The sequence below is a fragment of the Lygodium microphyllum genome, chromosome 9 (genome assembly GCF_053477565.2).
Source record: "Lygodium microphyllum isolate KBCC chromosome 9, Lygodium_microphyllum_v1.1.10, whole genome shotgun sequence".
NCBI classification, from domain to species: domain Eukaryota; kingdom Viridiplantae; phylum Streptophyta; class Polypodiopsida; order Schizaeales; family Lygodiaceae; genus Lygodium; species Lygodium microphyllum.
The window spans coordinates 133,717,611-133,737,974 of NC_141143.1; the positions used below are offsets into that span (position 1 = coordinate 133,717,611).

At 40.9% G+C, this 20,364-nt stretch overlaps 1 protein-coding gene across 1 annotated transcript in view; it reads left to right on the forward strand.

The window, feature by feature from the left end:
- The window catches only part of LOC148031607 (serine carboxypeptidase-like 44), a 54,383-nt gene extending 42,855 nt beyond the window's left edge, over positions 1-11,528 (forward strand). Inside the window, exons 4-10 of the mRNA XM_087685191.1 lie at positions 3,117-3,209; positions 3,316-3,401; positions 3,500-3,778; positions 3,947-4,080; positions 10,228-10,326; positions 10,423-10,540; positions 10,935-11,528. Of these exons, the coding sequence (XP_087541317.1) occupies positions 3,117-3,209; positions 3,316-3,401; positions 3,500-3,778; positions 3,947-4,080; positions 10,228-10,326; positions 10,423-10,540; positions 10,935-11,096 (971 nt within the window). The 3' untranslated portion in view covers positions 11,097-11,528. The remainder of the gene's footprint in view (positions 1-3,116; positions 3,210-3,315; positions 3,402-3,499; positions 3,779-3,946; positions 4,081-10,227; positions 10,327-10,422; positions 10,541-10,934) is intronic.
- The last annotated feature ends 8,836 nt before the right edge of the window (positions 11,529-20,364 follow it).

A 20,364-nucleotide genomic window follows, 5' to 3' on the forward strand; every position in this document is an offset into this window, starting at 1 on the left:
CAGCTTCGTCGCCTTGTGCAGAACTTCCTTTGCTCTGGGCTCGACGGCTCCAGGGATTCCTGGGCCAAGGTGATGTGGGCAACCATCATACGGCATCGGTCAGAGGGAGGGCTTGGGATCATAGACCTAGAGTTTCAAAGTTTGGCCCTCTTGGGTAAGCTAGTTGTACGCGGCCTCACGCTGGGAGGGCAGACCTGGAAGGTTCGACTGCAGGAGGGTCTTCAGGATTGTAGACCGAGGCTTGGCGGTGAGTGGAGGCCGTCCCTAAGATGGATCTTCACGTCAGCCCAAATCACCTTTCCTGTGCAGCTTACTCCGCATGTAACAGGGCCTCCCTAAGGCTCTAATCCAGAGCCCCCTAGGTTGCCAAGGGGAGATAGACCGTCAGCGGGTGATCTGGAACCCCCAGGTCAAAGATCGGGAAGGGGCACAGATTGGCAAGCGCCCCCATATCCAGTGGGCTGGTTGGGAGGCCACCGGCCTGACTCATACCATCAAGACATGGCGGGAGGTGTACAGGATGGCAAACGAGGAGTTGTTGCAGCAAGTATCAGGTTGCCAGAGAGGACTGGAGTTGAGGCGAAGGGAGATAGACACAACAATACCTCTGGAGTGGCTTGCTCCCTTGATACGAGTGCGAATAGAGCCCGGGGAGGTATGGGCTGCCAGGTTCTCACCAGCAGGCATCCTCCTACAGGTGGCAGGTAGAGTGGGCGGTTCCTTGCAGGGGACTTTCTTCACTGTTCAGGAGGGGGGGCATCTGGCCCTTGACAGAGGGTAGCAAGATTAGGGATTAGTTGCCTTTTAGTGGAGGAGGATTCGGGTGGTGGGCCTTCAGGGGAAGACATGGCGACTGGACCCCTATGTTTTCTGGAAGAAGCTCAGGGAGTGGCGGCTTTGGATTTGGGAGGGCAGACCACTTGATGAGGTGGAGTGGAATCCAGGAGAGTGGCTATGGCCGGCCACGGTAGTTGCCAAGAAGCCACCGAAGTTCCTGGAATACACTGCCAGGATTGGCAGACACGTACTAATGTGGGAGGACATGGATTAGGCACCGTCACGTAGCAGGCACTGGACGGAGCACAGCATCACGGAGCCGTTCCGAAAGACCTTTTGGTGCCGCCTATGGGATAGCTGGAGGCCGAGGAGGGTATCGTACTTCTTATGGCTGGTGGCACATAGAGGCTTGGCGGTGGGAAGTTGGCTTGCCGAGATGTAGAAGGAGGGAGGTTGTAAGCGCTGCACACATCAGCCTTTGGAAACCCCCAAGCACTGCCTTTGGTCATGTGAGGAGGCGCAGCTCATGTGGAGAGGAGCATGCCGCATCCTTCACCGTATAGCACTAAGCCTTGGATATATCTCATGGGGAGCTTTCTGTTGGCAGGCAGTCAGCCAAGGCCGGCACCTTCTATATGAGGCCGGGATGCAGGACACGATATTCATCATTGAGGCAGGGTCATGCGCAGTGGTCGACTTGGAGGTGCTACCCATCCGTCAGGTACTGGAGCCCATAGCAGACCGCTCCAAGGTATGGGAGATCATAGGGAGTCTTACTGGATGGCATATCTGGAAGGCATGGTGTCAGGAGACTTTCGGCAGAGAGAGACTTTCAGCACAGGCGACCTTAGCAGAGCTCTGGACCTCCATCATCCACTCCCTCTGCGGCCGTTGGGATCACGTGCAGGGTGAGTCTAGGGCTCGTTAGGAACTCCATAGTCATTTCATGCATACCTGGGGTGGCCAGGACCTGTTTTTTGTGATGCAGGCAGGCAGCCCCAGATGGCGATACACCCCCTACATGCCTTCTTGCCCCCATCCCCCCTAGACCGCCTTGAGAGGCTTGTATTCATGATGTATTTGTGACTTTGCATCAGCTCCAGCTAGTCTGTTAAGCATGAGCACTCCGTTATAATCAGTTTTTTTTAGTAATATAATTAGCCACATTTTATTTGCAAAAAAAATTCATGAGCTTTTCCTTCTTTGTTGGTGTCTTCTTTGCCACGTTGATCCATTTGGAGTTTTCAGCCACCTCTACTTGTGCTTGTTTCACTATGATTTCCCATATATTAAACTCCTTCCTCATGTGTGTCTTCAGCTCATCTATTTCAGTTTGCACATTATTGGGCATGGCTTTAGTGATTTCCCCCTCCTCCCTCTTAAGGAGGTCAAGTTGGTTCCGATATTCGGTATCTAATGCCGTAGTTCTTCAATCACCCTATTTCTCTCTTGGAGAGAGGTTTCAATGTTGGTCTTCCAAGAGGTGAAGTGTGTTGTAATCTCCTCGTATATTTTGTTCTTCCATTCTTGCACCTTCTTAGCCATCTCCCCCTTGATTTGTGGTATGGCTTCATCACACATTGCTGCCATGATCTCTTTGACATTCCTCATATCTTGATCCTGCATTTTGCACATGTCCAGAGCACGTCTAGGTGAGCGTGTCATTTGGCGAGTTTTCTCAATGTATACAACATGGTTTGCCTTACATCTCTTCTTTGTCCACATTGTGTTATTGCATTTTAGTTTCAGCTAAATTTGCTTCATTTTCTGTTTGATATTCTGACAAGAGTGACCTGAAAGCATGTGCAACTATGCTTTCATTCTGAAGGTATGTTATATCTCAAAAGGGAGTTTTGATGGAGAAATGCCGCCATCAAATATGACAAGGAGACTTATTTTGCTAAGTTTGAGTTTAGGGATGGTCAAAATGATTTTTAATTAGTTTGGACAACAAAGGAGGAGCACTTGTGCATGTTATATATACACTAGGAGAAAGAGTTTTTGATGCAATAATATGCTGGTATCTCAGCATTATATAAAGGCATTTTTGAATTAAGCATGAAGTGGTTACTTGGATATTTTTTGCCTCTGGTAGTATGCCTCATGTAAACAAGCCTTATGTGAAGCATTTCACATTAGTGTTGGTATCGCTAGATGTGAGTCTAGTAACAGTTTATTTGCTATCAGTAGCAGCTTGGATAGGGTAGCAGCACTCTTACAATGTTGGATGACTTAATGTTGTTTTCAGCATGCTTTTAAGAATACAAAGACTTTGTCTTTTAGATTTGTGATACTTTTCAGTGAGTATCTAAGAGAAATTCTGCTGGAGGGCTATGCAGCCGAAGATTCTCTGAAGTTTTTACTTGGGTGGTTTGAGAAGTTTCCAGAATACAAAAATAGAGTTTTTTTCTTAGCTGGTGAAAGCTATGCAGGTATTTGTGTTTAGTTCTTGATAGATGTTTTATGAAATAATAGGAATGTAAGCTTCCTTTTGTTTCAAACTTGAAAAATCTAACTCGTCTGCAATAAATCATGCAGGCCATTACATCCCACAACTGGCCTCTCTTATACTGGAATACAATGATAAGGCAGAAAGTTTGGTGTTTAACCTGAAAGGAGTAGCTGTAAGTATTTTTTATGGGTCTCAAGCTAAATGCTGAAGGTTAAGTCAGCTATCGATACATTAAATTAGTTCGTTTCCACTTTTCTGTTGATTTTACAGATTGGGAATCCTTTGTTGAATCTTGCAGTAGACAGATATTCAACCTATTTTTACTTGTGGTCTCATGGAATCTTGCCTGATGAGACTTTCCATGACATCACTAGTGCATGCAATTTTGATGATTATACTGTAGATGTACCTCATGGTCAGTCAGTATCGTGCAATCTTTTCTTGACCAGTTCTACTGTGGAAGTTGGAAACTTCATCAATTTCTATGATATCAATTTGGATGTCTGCTATTCATCAGTTGCAGAGCAAGAATTGCGACTGAACAGAAGGGTATGTGTGGAAGGTTGATCATTTGAGACTTGTTAGATATTTATTTCACTAATTTTGATGTCTTTTTCAATTGCTGCCATGGCATGCCCACAACATCATTCTTGGAATTTTGTCTCTATGGATAGCAAAATGGATACCTGTTTATTTTCCCTTTTGATATCTTCGCAGGTCCATAATATTAGTCTTGGGGTTGATGTTTGTATGGATAGTGAAATAGAGTTCTATCTCAATCTTCCTGAGGTCCAAGAGGCTCTTCATGCCAATGTCACACACTTGGCTTACAACTGGACATTGTGTAGTAGGTATCACCTTTGATCCTTTGGTTAAAAGCAGGAGTGCCTTACCATTGCTTCCAGTGGAGTTTCTTAAAGGAAAGAAAGAAATAATGTTTTCTTTATGTCTTCTTGGAGCTAAGTATGTCTCATCACAAAAAGAAAGAAAGTAAAAATAAAATTCTTGAGGCTGTAAGGTCTTTAAACCAAATACAAGCTCAAGATGGCAATCCTAATTAAATCAAACCCTAGGCCCTCTAGACTTAGTGAGCCATAAATAAGTCAGTCAATCTGTACACTCCTGCTCATGGCCACCATTATCACACTGTGTGATGCATAACTACCCGTTGGTTGGGTTGCCTATGAGGTATGTGGTACATATTTTTCCCGAGAAAATAAAAGTCTATTACTGACACCTCAGGAAAAATTTGAAGGTAATAGTGAAGTACAAAGAAGGCCCAATAAATAGCAACTAAGTACATCATAAATACAGTGGTTGTGTGAGCAACCAATCTAGTGGGCTATAGTGCCAGACCATATGAGGCACTAAGTATGTGGACCATTAAATGGCGCCTATGTGCATCAAATATGGTTCAGTATATTAATGTGGGCTTTAGAAGCCTAGGCCTACCCAACAGGAGCCAATGCAACGTCCACCACCTAGCTCATTGTGCAATGACCATGACACTACCATTCATATTTCTTGTCCCCTTGCAAGCAAAATCTGTGTGTCTGTGTGTGTGCACGCATGCGTGCACACATGTTTCATCTGATCCATCTTAGTATATGTTAGTAGCAGTCCTAGAGCTCTCACATATGTGCACGTGCACATGTGCAGGACACACACACACACACACACACACACACACACACACACACACACATTTTTTGTGATTTGTTCATCATCTCATAGAAACAGTAGTAAAGCACGCCCATAACAGAAGCATCCAGATAACCAGCATAGCAACAATTGTAAAATGGTGGCTGTCAAGGAAAGTCCAATATAGCTGAAATGACCAATCACCCATAAAAGCATAGCCCCTCAAGTCCATACGGTCCACACACCCTAATATTTGATCCAATGAAAGAAGAGGGAATATGAAGAGATCCCCTAAGAAAACCTCCTAAACAGCCAAAAGAACTTTCCAAATCTTTGAGTTGGAAATTGGGCCTGCAATTTACGAGAAAGTCCATAAAAAAATGTATGAGTTTCTATGCAAGACCAAATTAGTCGTGGTATTGTCTCATTGACATGGGAGCATCAATGGCAAGAAGAGGAGGCAGTACCAAGTTTTGCCAAATTTTGTCCCACTGGAACAACCATGCATCTTCATATGAAAAGCCTTTGCTCCAAAGGTAATTTGTATTTCCAAATTTTATGTATATTTGATTTCCACTAGGTCAAAGATCTATCGAAGTGCCATAATGCATTTCCCTGCTTATCAATTCAAGGTGGAGTTGAATAACCCTATACACCTTCATGGAGGACATTTGTATGTATTGGGTTATTATGTTTAACTTTCCAATCCACCATTCTTTCGTCTAACTGCAGATTTCTGCATTCTTGTGTCTCTTTTCTCTCTCCGTCTTCTCTCATGTTCATTGTCTTTCAGTCTTGTCCATATGCTTCCGTATTCGTTGCACTCTAACATGGTATTAGAGCAATGTAGAAGGGCTGATTGATCATGGGTAGACTTGATTGGGAGGATTCTTTGCCTAACAAAAGATTTCGTCTTCAACATATGGATGCTAAGGCAAATAGGTGAACCACGGGGAAGGAGTGAAGTTGCTGTTTTTTGCAGATTTTTGCTGTTGGTCAAGGAGAAAAGGCTATGTTTTCAGCCTTTTGGAGCAGATTTTGAGTTTTCATCACCTCCGATGGTTGAAACTCATTGCGGATGAGTAGAGGAACCCCTAGCAACAGGCATTGGCTTCATGTATGGAGTCAGAGAGGGATGCCTTTATTTTTGTGCAGATTATTCCATTGACATTGTCTACGGAACTCAATACGGAGTTTTAGGCTATTATGGACAGTAAGGTCCTCATGTTGGTGGCTCTTCCTTCAGATCAGAAGCTCAATGGGGAGAATTACCGTATCTAGTGGGTAATAATGCTAGCTATCTTGGAGTCGCATGATTTGGCAAAGCTCGTGACCAAGGCTATAGACCATCCTATAGTCTGTGATACCTCCAAGCTTTCTTCTAATGAGAAAGCCAACTTGATGAAGATATAGGCACATTGGGACAAATTGAATGCTCATATCCATTCTTTCCTTTTTTTCTCTTACACTCTAGTTGTCGTTGCTCACATCGAGGACTTGATTGTGGCTCGGAAGATATTGCTGGAGTTAGATCAAATGTACAATCGGATGACTGTGATGAATTGGGTGTCTTTGGAGATTCAGATGTGGATTTGAAGTTCCAACAAGTCTTTTTCTATGCAAGAGAATGTCAATAAGCTTAGGCAATTGCAGATGCAGGTCCAGAATGCAGGAAAGGTGATTGCCTTAGAGAACATGGTGATAACTCTTCTTTCTTAATTACTATCTCGATTCAATGCATTTTATTCTACCCAAATTGCTTTAGGGCAACAGAGACCCTTAAGTGGGAGGAGTTGGTTCTGATAGTTTTGGACCAAGAGGAACAACTCAAAGGTCAGAATGCTCCCAAGTTGAAGGCTTTGACTGGTTAGTCTTCCCAACATAAGAAGAAGAAGAAGAAGAAGAAGAAGGATGAGAAGTTCAAACAGGACAAAGCCAAGGAGTCTACTTGCCACATCTATGGCAAGACAGGTCATTGGAAGAAGAATTGCCTTAACAAGGACAAGGACACCAAGAAGGAGAAGACTACAAAGGACTTGGGAGCGGTGGTTGCTCCTTCATCGGCCACCTTCCTCCATTTGGAGATGCCAGAGGATGTCCCTCCGACGGCCACAACAATGTTGGCTCCACAATCTCATGAGTGGGTTGTGGATAGTGGCACTTCGTATTGCATGACTTCTTTTTTAGATGGTATTTGCCCATATGTGTCCGATGTATAGGTAAATTCTCATAAGCTCTTCGTTCCTAATCAAAGGCAAAGGTGTTATGCAACTGATTTTGGATGGGCAAGGTGGTGCCTACGCATCAGAGGTTCTCTATGTGCCAGGTTTAGTATATCATCTACTTTTGGTGAGCCAGATTTGTGCTCTTGGCCTTACAATGGAGTTTGATAAGGACTCCTTCCAAGTTCTTGATGGAGTATCTCAACAGGTTTTTTGTGCAAGTTATGAGGAGAATGGAGTCTACAAGATGTGGTCTTCTTTTGCCTTTTCTTCTCTTCTTTTTTCTTCTCAAACAGACTGACCTATGGAATGCTCAGTTTGGCCACCTCAACTACGAGTACCTTCGAAAAGGCAACTTATAGTTAGCTTGTGCAAGGATTGCTAGAGATTGGGTTGAGCCACCCAGCATGTGTATCTTGCATTTGTGGAAAGCACCATAGAGATGCTATTCCCAACAAGGCTTCATGACAGGTCTAAGGAGCCCTTGGAGCTTGTTTCAATAAACTTATGTGGACCAATGTGGGCAGAATCCCTTAAGGGGAGGTTTTTGAGGAGATCCAATTTGGTAGGAAACTCAAGACCGTGTGTTCTGACAAGCGAGAGGAGTTTGTCTTCCATGAGCTAACTCATTAGGAGTTTGCCAACATGAATATCCCTTAAGAGAATGGCATAGTGGAGCGAAAGAATCATAGTGTTATCAAGATGACACTGGATGTGGGGGCACTCGCCAATCTGTATACCATCCCATAAGGGTGACTTGATTGAGGATGTCACTATGTATCGGAAGATTGTAAGCAGCCTTATCTATTTGATAATCATTAGGTCAGACCTAAGCTACACAATTGGTTTGGAGAGTTAGTGTATGCAACTTCCATGGAAGCCACATTTGGATACAATGTGGTACACATTGCACTATGTCAAGTCCACATTGGACTGTGCCTTATTCTATGGTGCAGGTGTATCATTGGATTTACATGGTTACACAAATGCAAAATGGACTGGTAGTATTTCAAATAGGAGATCTACTAGTGATTTTATGTTTTTCTTTGGAAGTTTTGTTGTTACTCGGAGCAACAAGAAACAACTGATAGTTGCCTTGTCTAGTATAGAGATGTTGCAATTGTAGCATGTGAGCTACCTTGGTCAAGCTACTTGGTGATTTGGGGATGCAAGTGGATAAGAAGGTTATCATCTACTATGATAACCTTAGTAGCATTCAATTGGCTAGGAACCTAGTGTATCATGCATGGACCAACACATAGAGGTCCATTACCATTTCATTTGAGAGCGGGTTATAGCAAGTAATATTGACTTGGTTTATGTCACCACGAAGGATCAAGTTGTTGACATTTTCAACAAGGCCTTGGGAGTTGGAAACTTTAATGCTTTAGGATTGTGCGTGGAGTTCATGGGCTCATGCTAAGCTCAAGGGGAAGTGTTGAGATGTCGTGAGCTGGCATCCACAATGTGCCTTGGTGATGTGGCAAGATATTATTGACCAGCGTGTTAGTTGATTGACATGAGGATACCCTAGTGATTCTACAGCTGGACTACACCCACATAGTTCATCCTTAGTTACAGCACATTCGTTGTGTCACCTCTTCTTTTCTTAGTGGGTTCACACTTAATGACCGTGTGTACATACATTGTGGTACTTTCATATTAGTCTTTTATCACGTTGTAGACTTAGTTCTTTTGTGTGGAAGAAGAAGAAAGAAGACGAAGAAGATTTCAGCCCTATCTCTCTATGTTCTCAAGTTTCCATTGCTTTTGTGTATATATGCTCTTGGGTGCTTCACCTCTCTCCCCTCTTGTTTGTTTTCATCTATATCTTTGAGGCTCTTACAAAGGGTGCCCAATACGTGAAACTTCATCTAGGAAATAGTTTCCCACTACACTAGGAAATCCTCTCTTCTGAGAGATGATGCTCCTATAGCATAAGAAAATCTAGTGATACTCCAACTAGTGCTCTATTGAGATCCTATCTCATGCAGCTCCGTCCTTTGCAGAAAAGTCTTCCCCCAAAGTCTCGAATGTTCAATGAGAGGATCCTCTTGGAACAATTGGCTCAAAAGGTTCTATAAAAGGGATCCATGGGCTGGCCACAATTACCATCACATCCCCTATTTTTATCACCTGCATCCATCACCCTTCCACCATCATCATTGCCTATAGCTGCATTTACGGCCAACTGTCATCTATGCCCCCTGTCTGCTATATCACTATCATCCTCATTATGCCAAGGAGAGGAGCCACACAAGTGGTTTGATCCTTCGCTGCTGTGTTTTTGACCTTGGCCCAATCTAGACATCAGAGGACTGCTGTATTTTGCAGTCCACACTGCTCTCCTTTCACCATTGCCCTTAGCCTGCTACATCTGACATGTGTTGCTGTCATTGTTGCTATCAGATCTTCTACAATACTTGTTTGTGTTGAGTTTGGTGGTTTGCTCTATTCACAATCCATTAAAGTTTGACACATTCCTTTAGCATCTGTCAGCCTTCTCGCTTGAGAGAGAATGGCTGTTGGACCATACCTCCCCATACATGGTTTGTTCACTAAGTCTTATTCCATTCATTCATCTCTCATTTCTGAGTTTATTTGTTAGTCATGGGGCTGTTTGCATATTGTGCATTTTCACTGCAAGTCCTAGTGTGTCCTCCCACACGACACAGGATCAGATGTGCCAAATTTGTGAGAGAGAAAAATCATAGGAATTGAACGAAAGTCAATCTTTGGAGAAGATGGAGAGTCTTTTCTTTGTATATTGGTTAGTGATTATATAAGCTGTCCTGCGTATATGGTTCAACCGCTATCTCCATGCTTTTGAGGAATGTGGGGGGCTTTTCTTTTTACCAAATTTTGCACGTGCGCGCGTGCGCACACACACACACACACATGTGCACACATGTATAGTGCAATCTTTACTTCTTTACTTTGCTTTCCTCTATCTTTTCATATTATATTAATTAACATAAGAATTACCTTAGTACTTTTGAGGTATGTACCAAGCTGATGGTGCAATCTTGACATTATAATTACCTTTGTGTGGTTTGTTTCTCAATTTGTCAAAGCTTTCCAAATCGAAATGATGCAGCTTCAGTTTAATTTTGGTCATTATGATCTACTTGGCAGCAAAAAATCATTGAATTACTCAATTGAAGATTCTACTATCGATATGAAACCATATTTGGAAGACATTTTAAAGCACGGGATTCGCCTTTGGGTCTATAGGTACATAATATATGATCGAATTTTCTGAATTCCAGATTTTCCCATTCTAGTCTTGCAGTGCACCTGAGTTTTGCTTTCCATTTTTACTTGTTGTAGTGGAGACTTGGACTCGGTTATACCATTGACAGGTACACGAACAATTGTTGACCATTTGGCTCAAAGCTTGAAGCTTTCAAAAACAGAAAGCTATAGAGCTTGGTATCATATGGGACAGGTATCTCTTTTTCCTGTTTGTTTAGGTTGATGTTGCATGTATGAACACACTATTATAGTACTTCTTATTTCAAAATGCAGATGATGCATGCATGCATGCATACATTACATACTTATAGACACACACACACACACTCTCTCTCTCTCTCTCTCTCTCAGCCCCCACAGTCACAAGTGATGGTCATTTTTGGACTTGAGTATTGTGGGTGTAGTAGCTTCTTTCCAATCCATGTTCCATTCCATGGCAATTGCCCCTCGTTCCTCGTCCTGTTTTGCATCCTATGTGACTGTAAAATCAAAGAAACCAGAAATAAGGAAAACACCTGTATCACACACACCACACCCAACATACAAGTTTTGAAGTGGATATAAAATGCAATATGGCTGGCACGCAGGTGGGTGGTTGGACTGTTGTGTATGGAAATCTGACATATGCCACTGTACGAGGAGCAGGGCACATGGTTCCAATGACGCAGCCAGCAAGGGCTTTACTCCTATTCCAAAGCTTCTTATTAGGAAGCTCACTGCCTCTCAACAGGGTTGCAGAGAAGCCATGACGCTTGGCCCAAACAGTGCAATTTGTCAGTCCTTTCTTATTGAAGAAGTAAAAACTCGGAGGTCGTAACTGCGTTTAGTGGAGACACACTCGGCACAATTAATTAATCATTTGATAATATCTCGTCAAATTGTATGGATCCATTTCTCTTCATGCTGGTGCACTTTGATGTTTTTTCCAACTCCTCTTAATGCTTGTTAAGAAAAAGCTCTTATTTCCGAAATCCTCTCTTTCGAGATGTTGTATGTATGATGCAATATTTCCTTTCTCATGGAAGAAAGGGAGGCGTGTTAGTATGGTCGAAGTAGAGCTTTTGTAAGTATGGGTTTTCATGTAAGCCCCACCCAACCAACACTCCCGCCCCCTCCTTTCTTCTCCCGATATGTTGCTATCCCCTTTTGTAAGCATAATTCAACTATCCCCTTTTGTTTCATACTCCGCTTCTCAATATGTCATTTCCCACTCCACCTTCTTGGCTAACTCTAGTTATGTAAATATATGCTATGATATTGTTTTGACATATATTAATTAGTCCATTATATGATCCTTTAGGTACAACGAACTAATAACATAATCAGATGTTGAACAAAAAATATATTCTTTTAAAAAAAAATCAATTTCTTTATAACAATTTCGTGATCGAGATTCTTGACTCGCATAGAGGACCACCTCTTGGCTAGAATTTGTTTTCCATCTCAAATCATGTGATGGGGATCATGAATTGGTCATATCCTCCCTTGTTCAAGGGATCACGAATTGGTCACAACTTGGTCATATCCTCTGTTATTTGAGGGATTCATTGGTCAAGAATTGATTATATCTCAAATCACACAACGTAAATCACAAATTGGTCATTGGTCATATCCTTGATTGTTTGAGGGAATTATTGGCTTATAGCTTTTCTAAGCTTCTCAATGCCTAAGGTGGTTGTCGTATTTCATCTCTTGGCTCTCTTCCCTAGGTATCAAGTGGTTTCACCCTTTAATCTCATGTTTATCGAGTGAGTATTGGATTCATGGTTGCATAAATGCACAAACATAACTTGGAGAAGAAACTTGAGAGCACAACATGAAGTGTATTGAGAGAGATCAATAGAGAATATATATAAGGCCACATGAAACAAACCTCCTAGAGAAGGAAAAAAATGCCTTGATACTGTTCACACACATTTGTATCAAAATATGGTAACAAATTTTTGTGCTCCGTTTGTGCAACACATAGGAATTAGGACCTACTCTTATTCTTTTCAAAATATGGTAACAAATTTTTGTGCTCCGTTTGTGCAACACATAGGAATTAGGACCTACTCTTATTCTTTTCAAGAGCTTCAATACACTAACAGCTTTCAACTCCTTTCACATAACCACACAACACACGTCTCTCAAATCTGAACTATCACCTACCATTCCCTTGCATGAAATGATAGATGGAATTGATATTTAAGTTGTAGTGAATAACGACTTATCTCTTCATTGTAGTCACTTGCTAAGGCTCATTGCTTACTTCACGATCCATAGCCACTTGGTTCAGTCCACATCCTTGCCTCCAACTTCAAACGTAATATGGCGAGGAGAAGAAGAATAGAACAATGACAATAGCTTCATGAGCTATTCCTCACTGTCTCACAACAACTCAACCTCGCACAAGCACCCTTAACTTCACCTCTCAGCATGAAGGGATGGAAATAAAGAAAGAAGAAGAGGAGGTGAGTTAACCTCCCTAGTTCCTCACTTCATCTCACACTCACTCTCTCTTCTTCACCCTTCCACAAGAAAGAAAAAAGGAGAAGCAAGAACAAGGAGTCCCAATGTTTGCACATACATGAATAGGTTACTCTAGTCTTTTTCATTCCTTTTATACATGACTTTTAGGGTTTCTACCCCTTTTGGACATCTTGCCAACTTTATGGCCTCATGACCAGTCTTCCTCTAATTTCATGCTTTTCCTACGGTCCATGAGCCATCTTGAGATAAAATTAAATAGAGCACCTTAATTTATTCTTAGGATTTTATCGATACTAATACAATGTGCATGGGAGTGAGCACAGCTCTCGGATTTATATGACATAACAATAATGAAGCCACTTTCTTGCACATTACACATGATGGTACCTAAGTTATTGTAGTGCAATCCATTCCAATTTAACACTGGTACATTGTGCCTTTCCTTGACTTGTATCCTTGTCACGATTTACGATTAACATTATTCCCCTCCTAGATGAGTGCCAATCCCATGGCACTCAATGTCCTAGGTATATATGCTTTAGCTTGAATTAGAAAATGTGAATGCTTAGGATTTCAAGATGTTTTTCTTGAAGGAATGACGTTTAGCGATGAAAATTGCTACTTGGTACTTGGTAATTGGTGGTCAAAGTAGTGGTAGTATCCTCGTTAATAAGGGTACCAAAGACTATGAAGCATTGTCCCACACTTCATAATTCAAACTATACATAGGTTGTTGTGTGAATACTTATGTAAGTGCATGTGCTTACTTAAGTATTTAGTTAGAATATAGCTCCATTGGTCCTTCATAGTCACATAGTCGATGAAGCATGGGTGCTTGGAAAAGATGGAAATAATTATTTGTGCTAAGAAAAAGGGTGCTTAGAGAATATTATGGAGATGCACATAAGAGTGGGATTTTGAGCTTGGAAAAGGGCCAAGAATATGCCAAAGTTTGTCAATTTGAGGCAAAAATGAAAGCCCATTGGAAGTGGCGGATGTGGACTTGACCATTTTAAGCGACTGTGGAAGATGGGTTTTCAAAGCGCTTCTTCGGAGATAGACGTCACATCAATTATGGATGTTTATAAATTGCTTCAAGCAAGGGGATCAACAATGGCAAGTGCTAGGCAATGTGGGACTTCGAGGTGGTCATGCAAAAATTTACAGCTTGTGAAACAGAAGCCAGATGTAGAAATGGGGAGTGCCCAAGTGTGGAGGAGGAAAAAAGATGCAAGAGAGACTTTAAGTGGGGAGGGGTGGTGACTCTTGGGGCCTGTCCCTCCCCAAATTCAACACAACGGGGCCGGGGGGGGGGGGGGGGGGGTGGGTGAGGTTGGAGGTGAAAAAAAATGAAGGGGACGCAAGCAACGACAACATGATTTTGTGGGAGAGGGGGCCTTGGAGCCTAAAAGGAAGCTATACTTTTGATCATACACAACATCTCCTCCGATTTCTTGCTTTTCATCACCACCCTCGGCCCTACAAATGGCTACTTGGATAAAGTCCAACAGATTTAGTATTTCTATCTCCTCCTCCTATAGGCATTTCATGACAGTTCTTGAGAGGAAATCTAGATGAAGATTGGTGGTCCTGGCTCGAAATGGATCGATGTGGGACCATGATGATACTGAGTAGTGATGACTAACACTAATTGGAGACCAATGGGAAATCTGATTGTGGTCCATGTATTTAATTCTTGAGACCCAAAACATGCAAGATGGCAGCAATTATTTTTATCAATTAAAATTTGATTTTTTTTTGTCATTTCGTGGTATAAAACATGTTTATGTGCGATAAAAATTCGTTTGAAGCTTGATTATGATATGAGGGTTGGAAATGATAACGCGCTGAACCCGTGTCTGTGGTTATGAATAATTATTTTCTAAAAAAATCCAAAACACAAGTTTTATGTGAAAAAATATTTGTTTATTTCAGTTGATCACATGACGTTCATGTAGAATGGTATTAAATGTGATAATGGACCATAGGCCAAATTATTGTCCTAAATCAGAATAAATAGAAGCATAAAACATAGGAAACATCCTACATAATAAATGAACACATAAAGAGGCTAAAATATCAGGAATCTTACATAGAAATATAAGTGCTTGTGCATTGAACTGAGCATATATGATTCATGTGATAAATTAAAGGGACAGTAGTACAGATTAGTTACAGATTAGTTTGATGCTCTCCCTTTACAACACATCACTATGTTAGGAAGAAAATCATTGAAAAAATATTTTTCACACAACATGTTGACTGATTTGTGGTTTTTTTTAAAGCACTATATGGCATTACACCTTGCATTTGCATTCTTAAACATGGTATCAAGAAAGAGAAATTCTCCTGGATGCATTGCAATTAGTTGCTAAAACTATTGACCAATGATGAGAGTGTGAGGATCCCTTAGTTGTAGGATAGTACAATTTTCTTTGGGGATTGATTAAGTGAGGAAACAAAAATATCTCCTAGAACGTGTAGCTTGGAAAAAGAGTGGACAATGTTCTGATTGTGTTTGATGTTTGAGATCACATATCTTGGGGCCAATCCCCAAGGTGTAGGAAAGTTGTAGGAGCCGCAACGATCAGTTGGGGGGTGCTCTATATGTGTATGTAACGAGGTATTGGTCACCTTTATGTGTGGGATACTCCCTCTATTGGAGTTAGGATGGGAAAAATCGTTGGACTACAAATCGATATAAACGTGTGATTTATTCAGAGTAGTGTGTAGCCTCCAGACACTCCTAACCGCGAGGCCGTGAGGGTGGTTTGGTGAGCATAGGAGCCTGCTGGTAGAGCCTTAGAGCTAGTGTCGAACCTATTTTTGGTCCCAAAAGGTGGTACATTTGCTATGAGCTTCTAATAAGTGGTGGCGATTTTCAAATCTTTGTTAATAGGGACCAATTGTTCAATGTATGCCAAAGAGAATTGAAATAGATTAGTTATTTTTTGATAGACACCATCAAGACAAGGCAACATCAAGAAAGAGACGAAAGGTATTGTCCTAAATGTAGTAGTCTGGTATTGCTAAGAGTGAGAGGTCTATTTGACCCAATTAATATCCCAGCTAGTCCATCAGCTAGGAAGGAGGAAGCTCTAGTGTTCCTCTTTTCGCGAAAAGTCAATCTACTTTAATTGAGAGTGTAACCCCTTCGGTACAAACCCCTAGAGCAAATTTGGTCATCATGATGGCACAACCAATTGCGATACCTATAGGAACACCACATTTGCTAGCCCTAGGTTTCCATCTACCCATATTTAATGGGTTAGTAAAATGAAGATACGGAGCTCCATATCAGCGAGTTCTAGAAATTAATGTTTAATTGCCGAATTTAGGACGGACATCTCATGATGTTTTTCAATATGACTTTGAAAGAAAGAGTTGCAATGTGGTATCATGGCTTGGAAGTTGGGACCATAACCACGATCAACTTATTCTTTATGGCCTTTCGAAGAGAGAGTTTTTCCCTGAGAGAGGTGGTTAGTATTGGTTGTGTGTTCTGAATGTGACATGCCAAGAACCCCATGAGAATATTCGAGTGTATGCCAAGAAAGTGAAAGAGGCGTTTCGCAAATTGCAAACCTCTATTCCTAGTATTCAAGTTGCTGCCCAAGTACAATATTTTTTACATGGATTAGACTTTAATATCCAAGTGTAGTTGAGTAGTGTTGCTCTTGCTAATATAGACACTGTTATTACATGAGAAGAGGAGGTAGAGTCACGCTTACAAGTAGCCTACACATCTAGGGCTAACCTAAATTCGAGTCTAGCTCTTGGCAATAATTTGGCATTAATCGGTGGAAGTCAAGGTGTGACTAGTATACATATGACCAATTCGAATAGAAGGGGAAGCATAATGCAGAATGTGCCCATGTTGTCAACTCCTCCTAATGTTGGTATGCTGATGGCTAGCCAAATGATGCCACTAAATAATGGCAACCAAATTATGAACCCTAATGTTATGCCAATTAATCAATGGCTAATTCCTAATCAAGTGGTTAGGCTAGTTGAATGGCAAGTGGATAATCACGACTATGAGTCTAGTATATCAAATGTTCTTGGAGAAGTCAAGGGCATAATGAAGCATTATACTGAAATGATAACATAACAATATAGATAAATAGTTGTATATGTTAATTTCTTAAAGAAGTAGCAAAACTTGATAAGAAATCGATGTTCTAAAGAGGGTGGTCCATCAAGATTCAACTATAAGTGATGTAGTGGTCAACACTTACTAAGAAATTGTCCTGATGTCAAATGTGACATATGTGGGAAGGCCGACAATCTAGCTAGTACTTGATGGAGTAAGATTGGCTCTCTTAAACAAGGGAGTAGGCTGCCAAGTCCGATTAATAATCGAGCATAAGGGAATAACCTTCACCAGGATGAGGGACCAAAACAAATATTACAAAGAGGAAAAACTATTGTAGAGAAGAGCTGCCTAGTGGTAGTGGTGTTAGCCTTATTGAAGTTGTGCGTGTTAACACCACTGAGGCTTCCAATTTATGAGTCATTACAAAAGGACAAAAGGTTAAAGAAGGTGATAGGGATAATGTAAAACTTGTTGAGGAAAACCCTAAACATGATAATAAGGGGATGCAAGTCCTTAACCTTGATGTGGAAGTCGGTCCTCTAAAGCTATTGATGGCAAAGATGACTCCAATAATAAGGAGCAGCCAAAGAAGAAGGTAAAATCCAAGAAAGAGGCACCTAAGCCTATTCAGTGACCAAGAGAAAGAATGGCTTGGTAGGAGAAGAGAACCATTGCTAATTATCATGAATTTGACTTAGCCAATTCTATTTGCAAGGTAAATCTTGATATGAATCTCTTGCAAAATTGATCAAGTTATCTCCAGGAGTGCGTAAAGAGTTTAAGAAGATCCTTCGCACTAGGTATATCGTTGAATCCCTGGAAATAGCCCCTGTGGGAGATGACTAGTCTGAACATGCTGAAAAACATTGTCCAAGGGTAGCAACATATGTTGACATCATATTAGTGGATCATTGCATTGTGGATATGAGATTGTCCATCAAAATTATGAGTTCAAAATTGATGGAAAGGTTGGGACTAAAAATCCAAAAGGATGCCTCCACAATTCTTTGGATGACTGATGACAGTTTAACGTAATCGGAAGGTTACATTACCAAAGTTCACTTGACTATTGCTAATGTGGAATGCATTTTGGACTTTAGGGTTATTAGGTTTGTAGGGTGGCTAAGATATCAAGTATTATTAGGAAGGCCATAGATCTTGCAAGGTAATATACTTATTGGTCATCTCTTTTTTGGCAGAGGTGCCTAACATGTAATACTAGATGCGTATCCTGAATCTCTTGGAAGCTAGAGAGTACCCTTATTTTCTACAGAAGTAGATGCATTATAGGATCCTTTTGGCAGTGAGACTTTGTCAAGCCATGAATCAAGAGAGGGGTCCACTATAGAAGATGTTTATCAAGTGACTTTGAATGAGATGATAGAAGCTTAAGATAGAAGTAGAGATGCAGATGTGATTGAGCTAGATCTCGGCACGTTGAATGAGCCACAACTGATTAAATTAGGATCTATGCTTAGTCTAGATAAGAGGAAGGACTACGTGTCCTTGCTCCAAGAATTTCATGATATATCTTCCTAGAGCTATAATGAGTTGAGGGGTATTCCTCCTAGTCTGGCTGTGCATACTATTCCCCCGAAGGAAGGTACCTATCTAGTTTGACAAAAAGTGAGGCGTGTGCCTTTTGAGCTAAGAGATAGACTATTTAAGGAGGTACAAAAATTACATAAGACTGGCATAATATTTTCTATATAATATCTAGAGTGGTGTTCACTACTAAAAAGAAAAATAATCAAATTTGGCTTTGCATAGATATTAGGAAGCTCAATAAATAAACAGTCAAAGATTACTATCCATTGCCATTCATTGATCAGATTCTAGATTAGCTAGAAGGTAGGAATATCTATTCGTTTATGGATTGCTTTGCTAGTTATAACCAAATGGCTATCGCATAGGAAGATAAGTTGAAAATGATATTTATCACTATATTTGGCATCTTTGTGTATCATTTTATGGATTTTGGATTATGCAATGCTCTAGGGCCTTGGCGATGTATGGCTAGTAAAACTTTCGGTGATATTTCCCTAGAGGAGCTAAAGGTCTTTATTGATGACTTGGGGATAGCCACCACAAGGGGAAGGGACAATTGATTATTTTGAGAAAATATTTCAAGCGATGTAGGAAGTTCTGCATTGCTCTCATTCCAAGGAAATACGTCTGAGTGTCCTATGGATTACTGTTGGGCCATGTGATTAGCTTGGCTAGTATTGTGACCGATCCTGAAAAGATAAAGGTTATTGTTGTTATGAGTCCACCACGTACTCCTAAAGAAGTGAATATTGTTATGTCGTCAGTTGGATATTATCGAAGATTTATTAATTGCCAATGATGAATCTATTGTCCTTTAACTGTTTGTTTGTTTGGAGTGATCTATGTCAAGTAACTTTTGAGAATGTGAAGCAAGAATTAATAAAAGTGCCAATCCTAAAAGCACCTAAAAGGGGTGAGATATTTTATATATTTTTAATAGCTACAAAGTACAGTATTAGCTATTGTTTAGCCCAGATTCGGGAGGAGAAGTGGCACCATCCGATTCGATTTGCATGTCACAAATTGGGTGTGTCTGAGATTAAGTATACCTACATGGAGAAACGTTTCCTTGGGATGGTTTTTACAATGAAGATGTTTCGACACTGCATCCTATATGAAAATGTAGTATTTTATACAAAGGCAAAGTGGTTGAGGCTATTGATGAATAAGTTGCAACCGCTTGATCACCTAGCAAAGTGGATGATCACTTTGCAAGAGTTTGACTATGAAATCAAGACTAAGCCACCGAAGTTGTAGGGCATCGTTGAATGTCTTACGGATTTTGGGGAGCCAAAGGTTGGGTGAAGGTAGTGACCTCGAGGGTTTATTCAAAATTGATATGGCCTCTGTTTCATCTTAGTATGTTTCCATAATGCACTATCTATCCATAAGAGAGGCTAGAGTCGCTTTGTCGAAGATTGAAAAGAGGAAACTTAGGCAACAAGCCTTGAAATTTACCTTGATTTCAAGAACACTATATCAGCAAAAGGAATCAATGATTTTTATTGCTGATGTGTCATGCATGATCAGGTTTCGTTTATATTGGAAGAGTGTCCTGACTCTGCTTGTTGTGGAGGGCACTTTGCTGGGACGGTTGGCTGCACACCAAACTTTGAGAGCTAGATATTAGTGACCATCCATTTTCCAAGATGCATTTGCATATGTCAAGAGATGTGATACATGTCAAAGACATGACAATAGGGAGAATAGGAAGTGTCCACTAACTCTTATCATGGCTATACTACCATTTGAGAAGTGGAGCATTGATTTCATTGGACCTATACATCCTTCGTCAACAACACAAAAGTGTTATATCATTGTGGTGATAGACTATTTCATGAAGTGGTTTGAAGCCCACACTACGGTGAAAGATCATGCCAAGAAAACGGCTAGTTTTATTT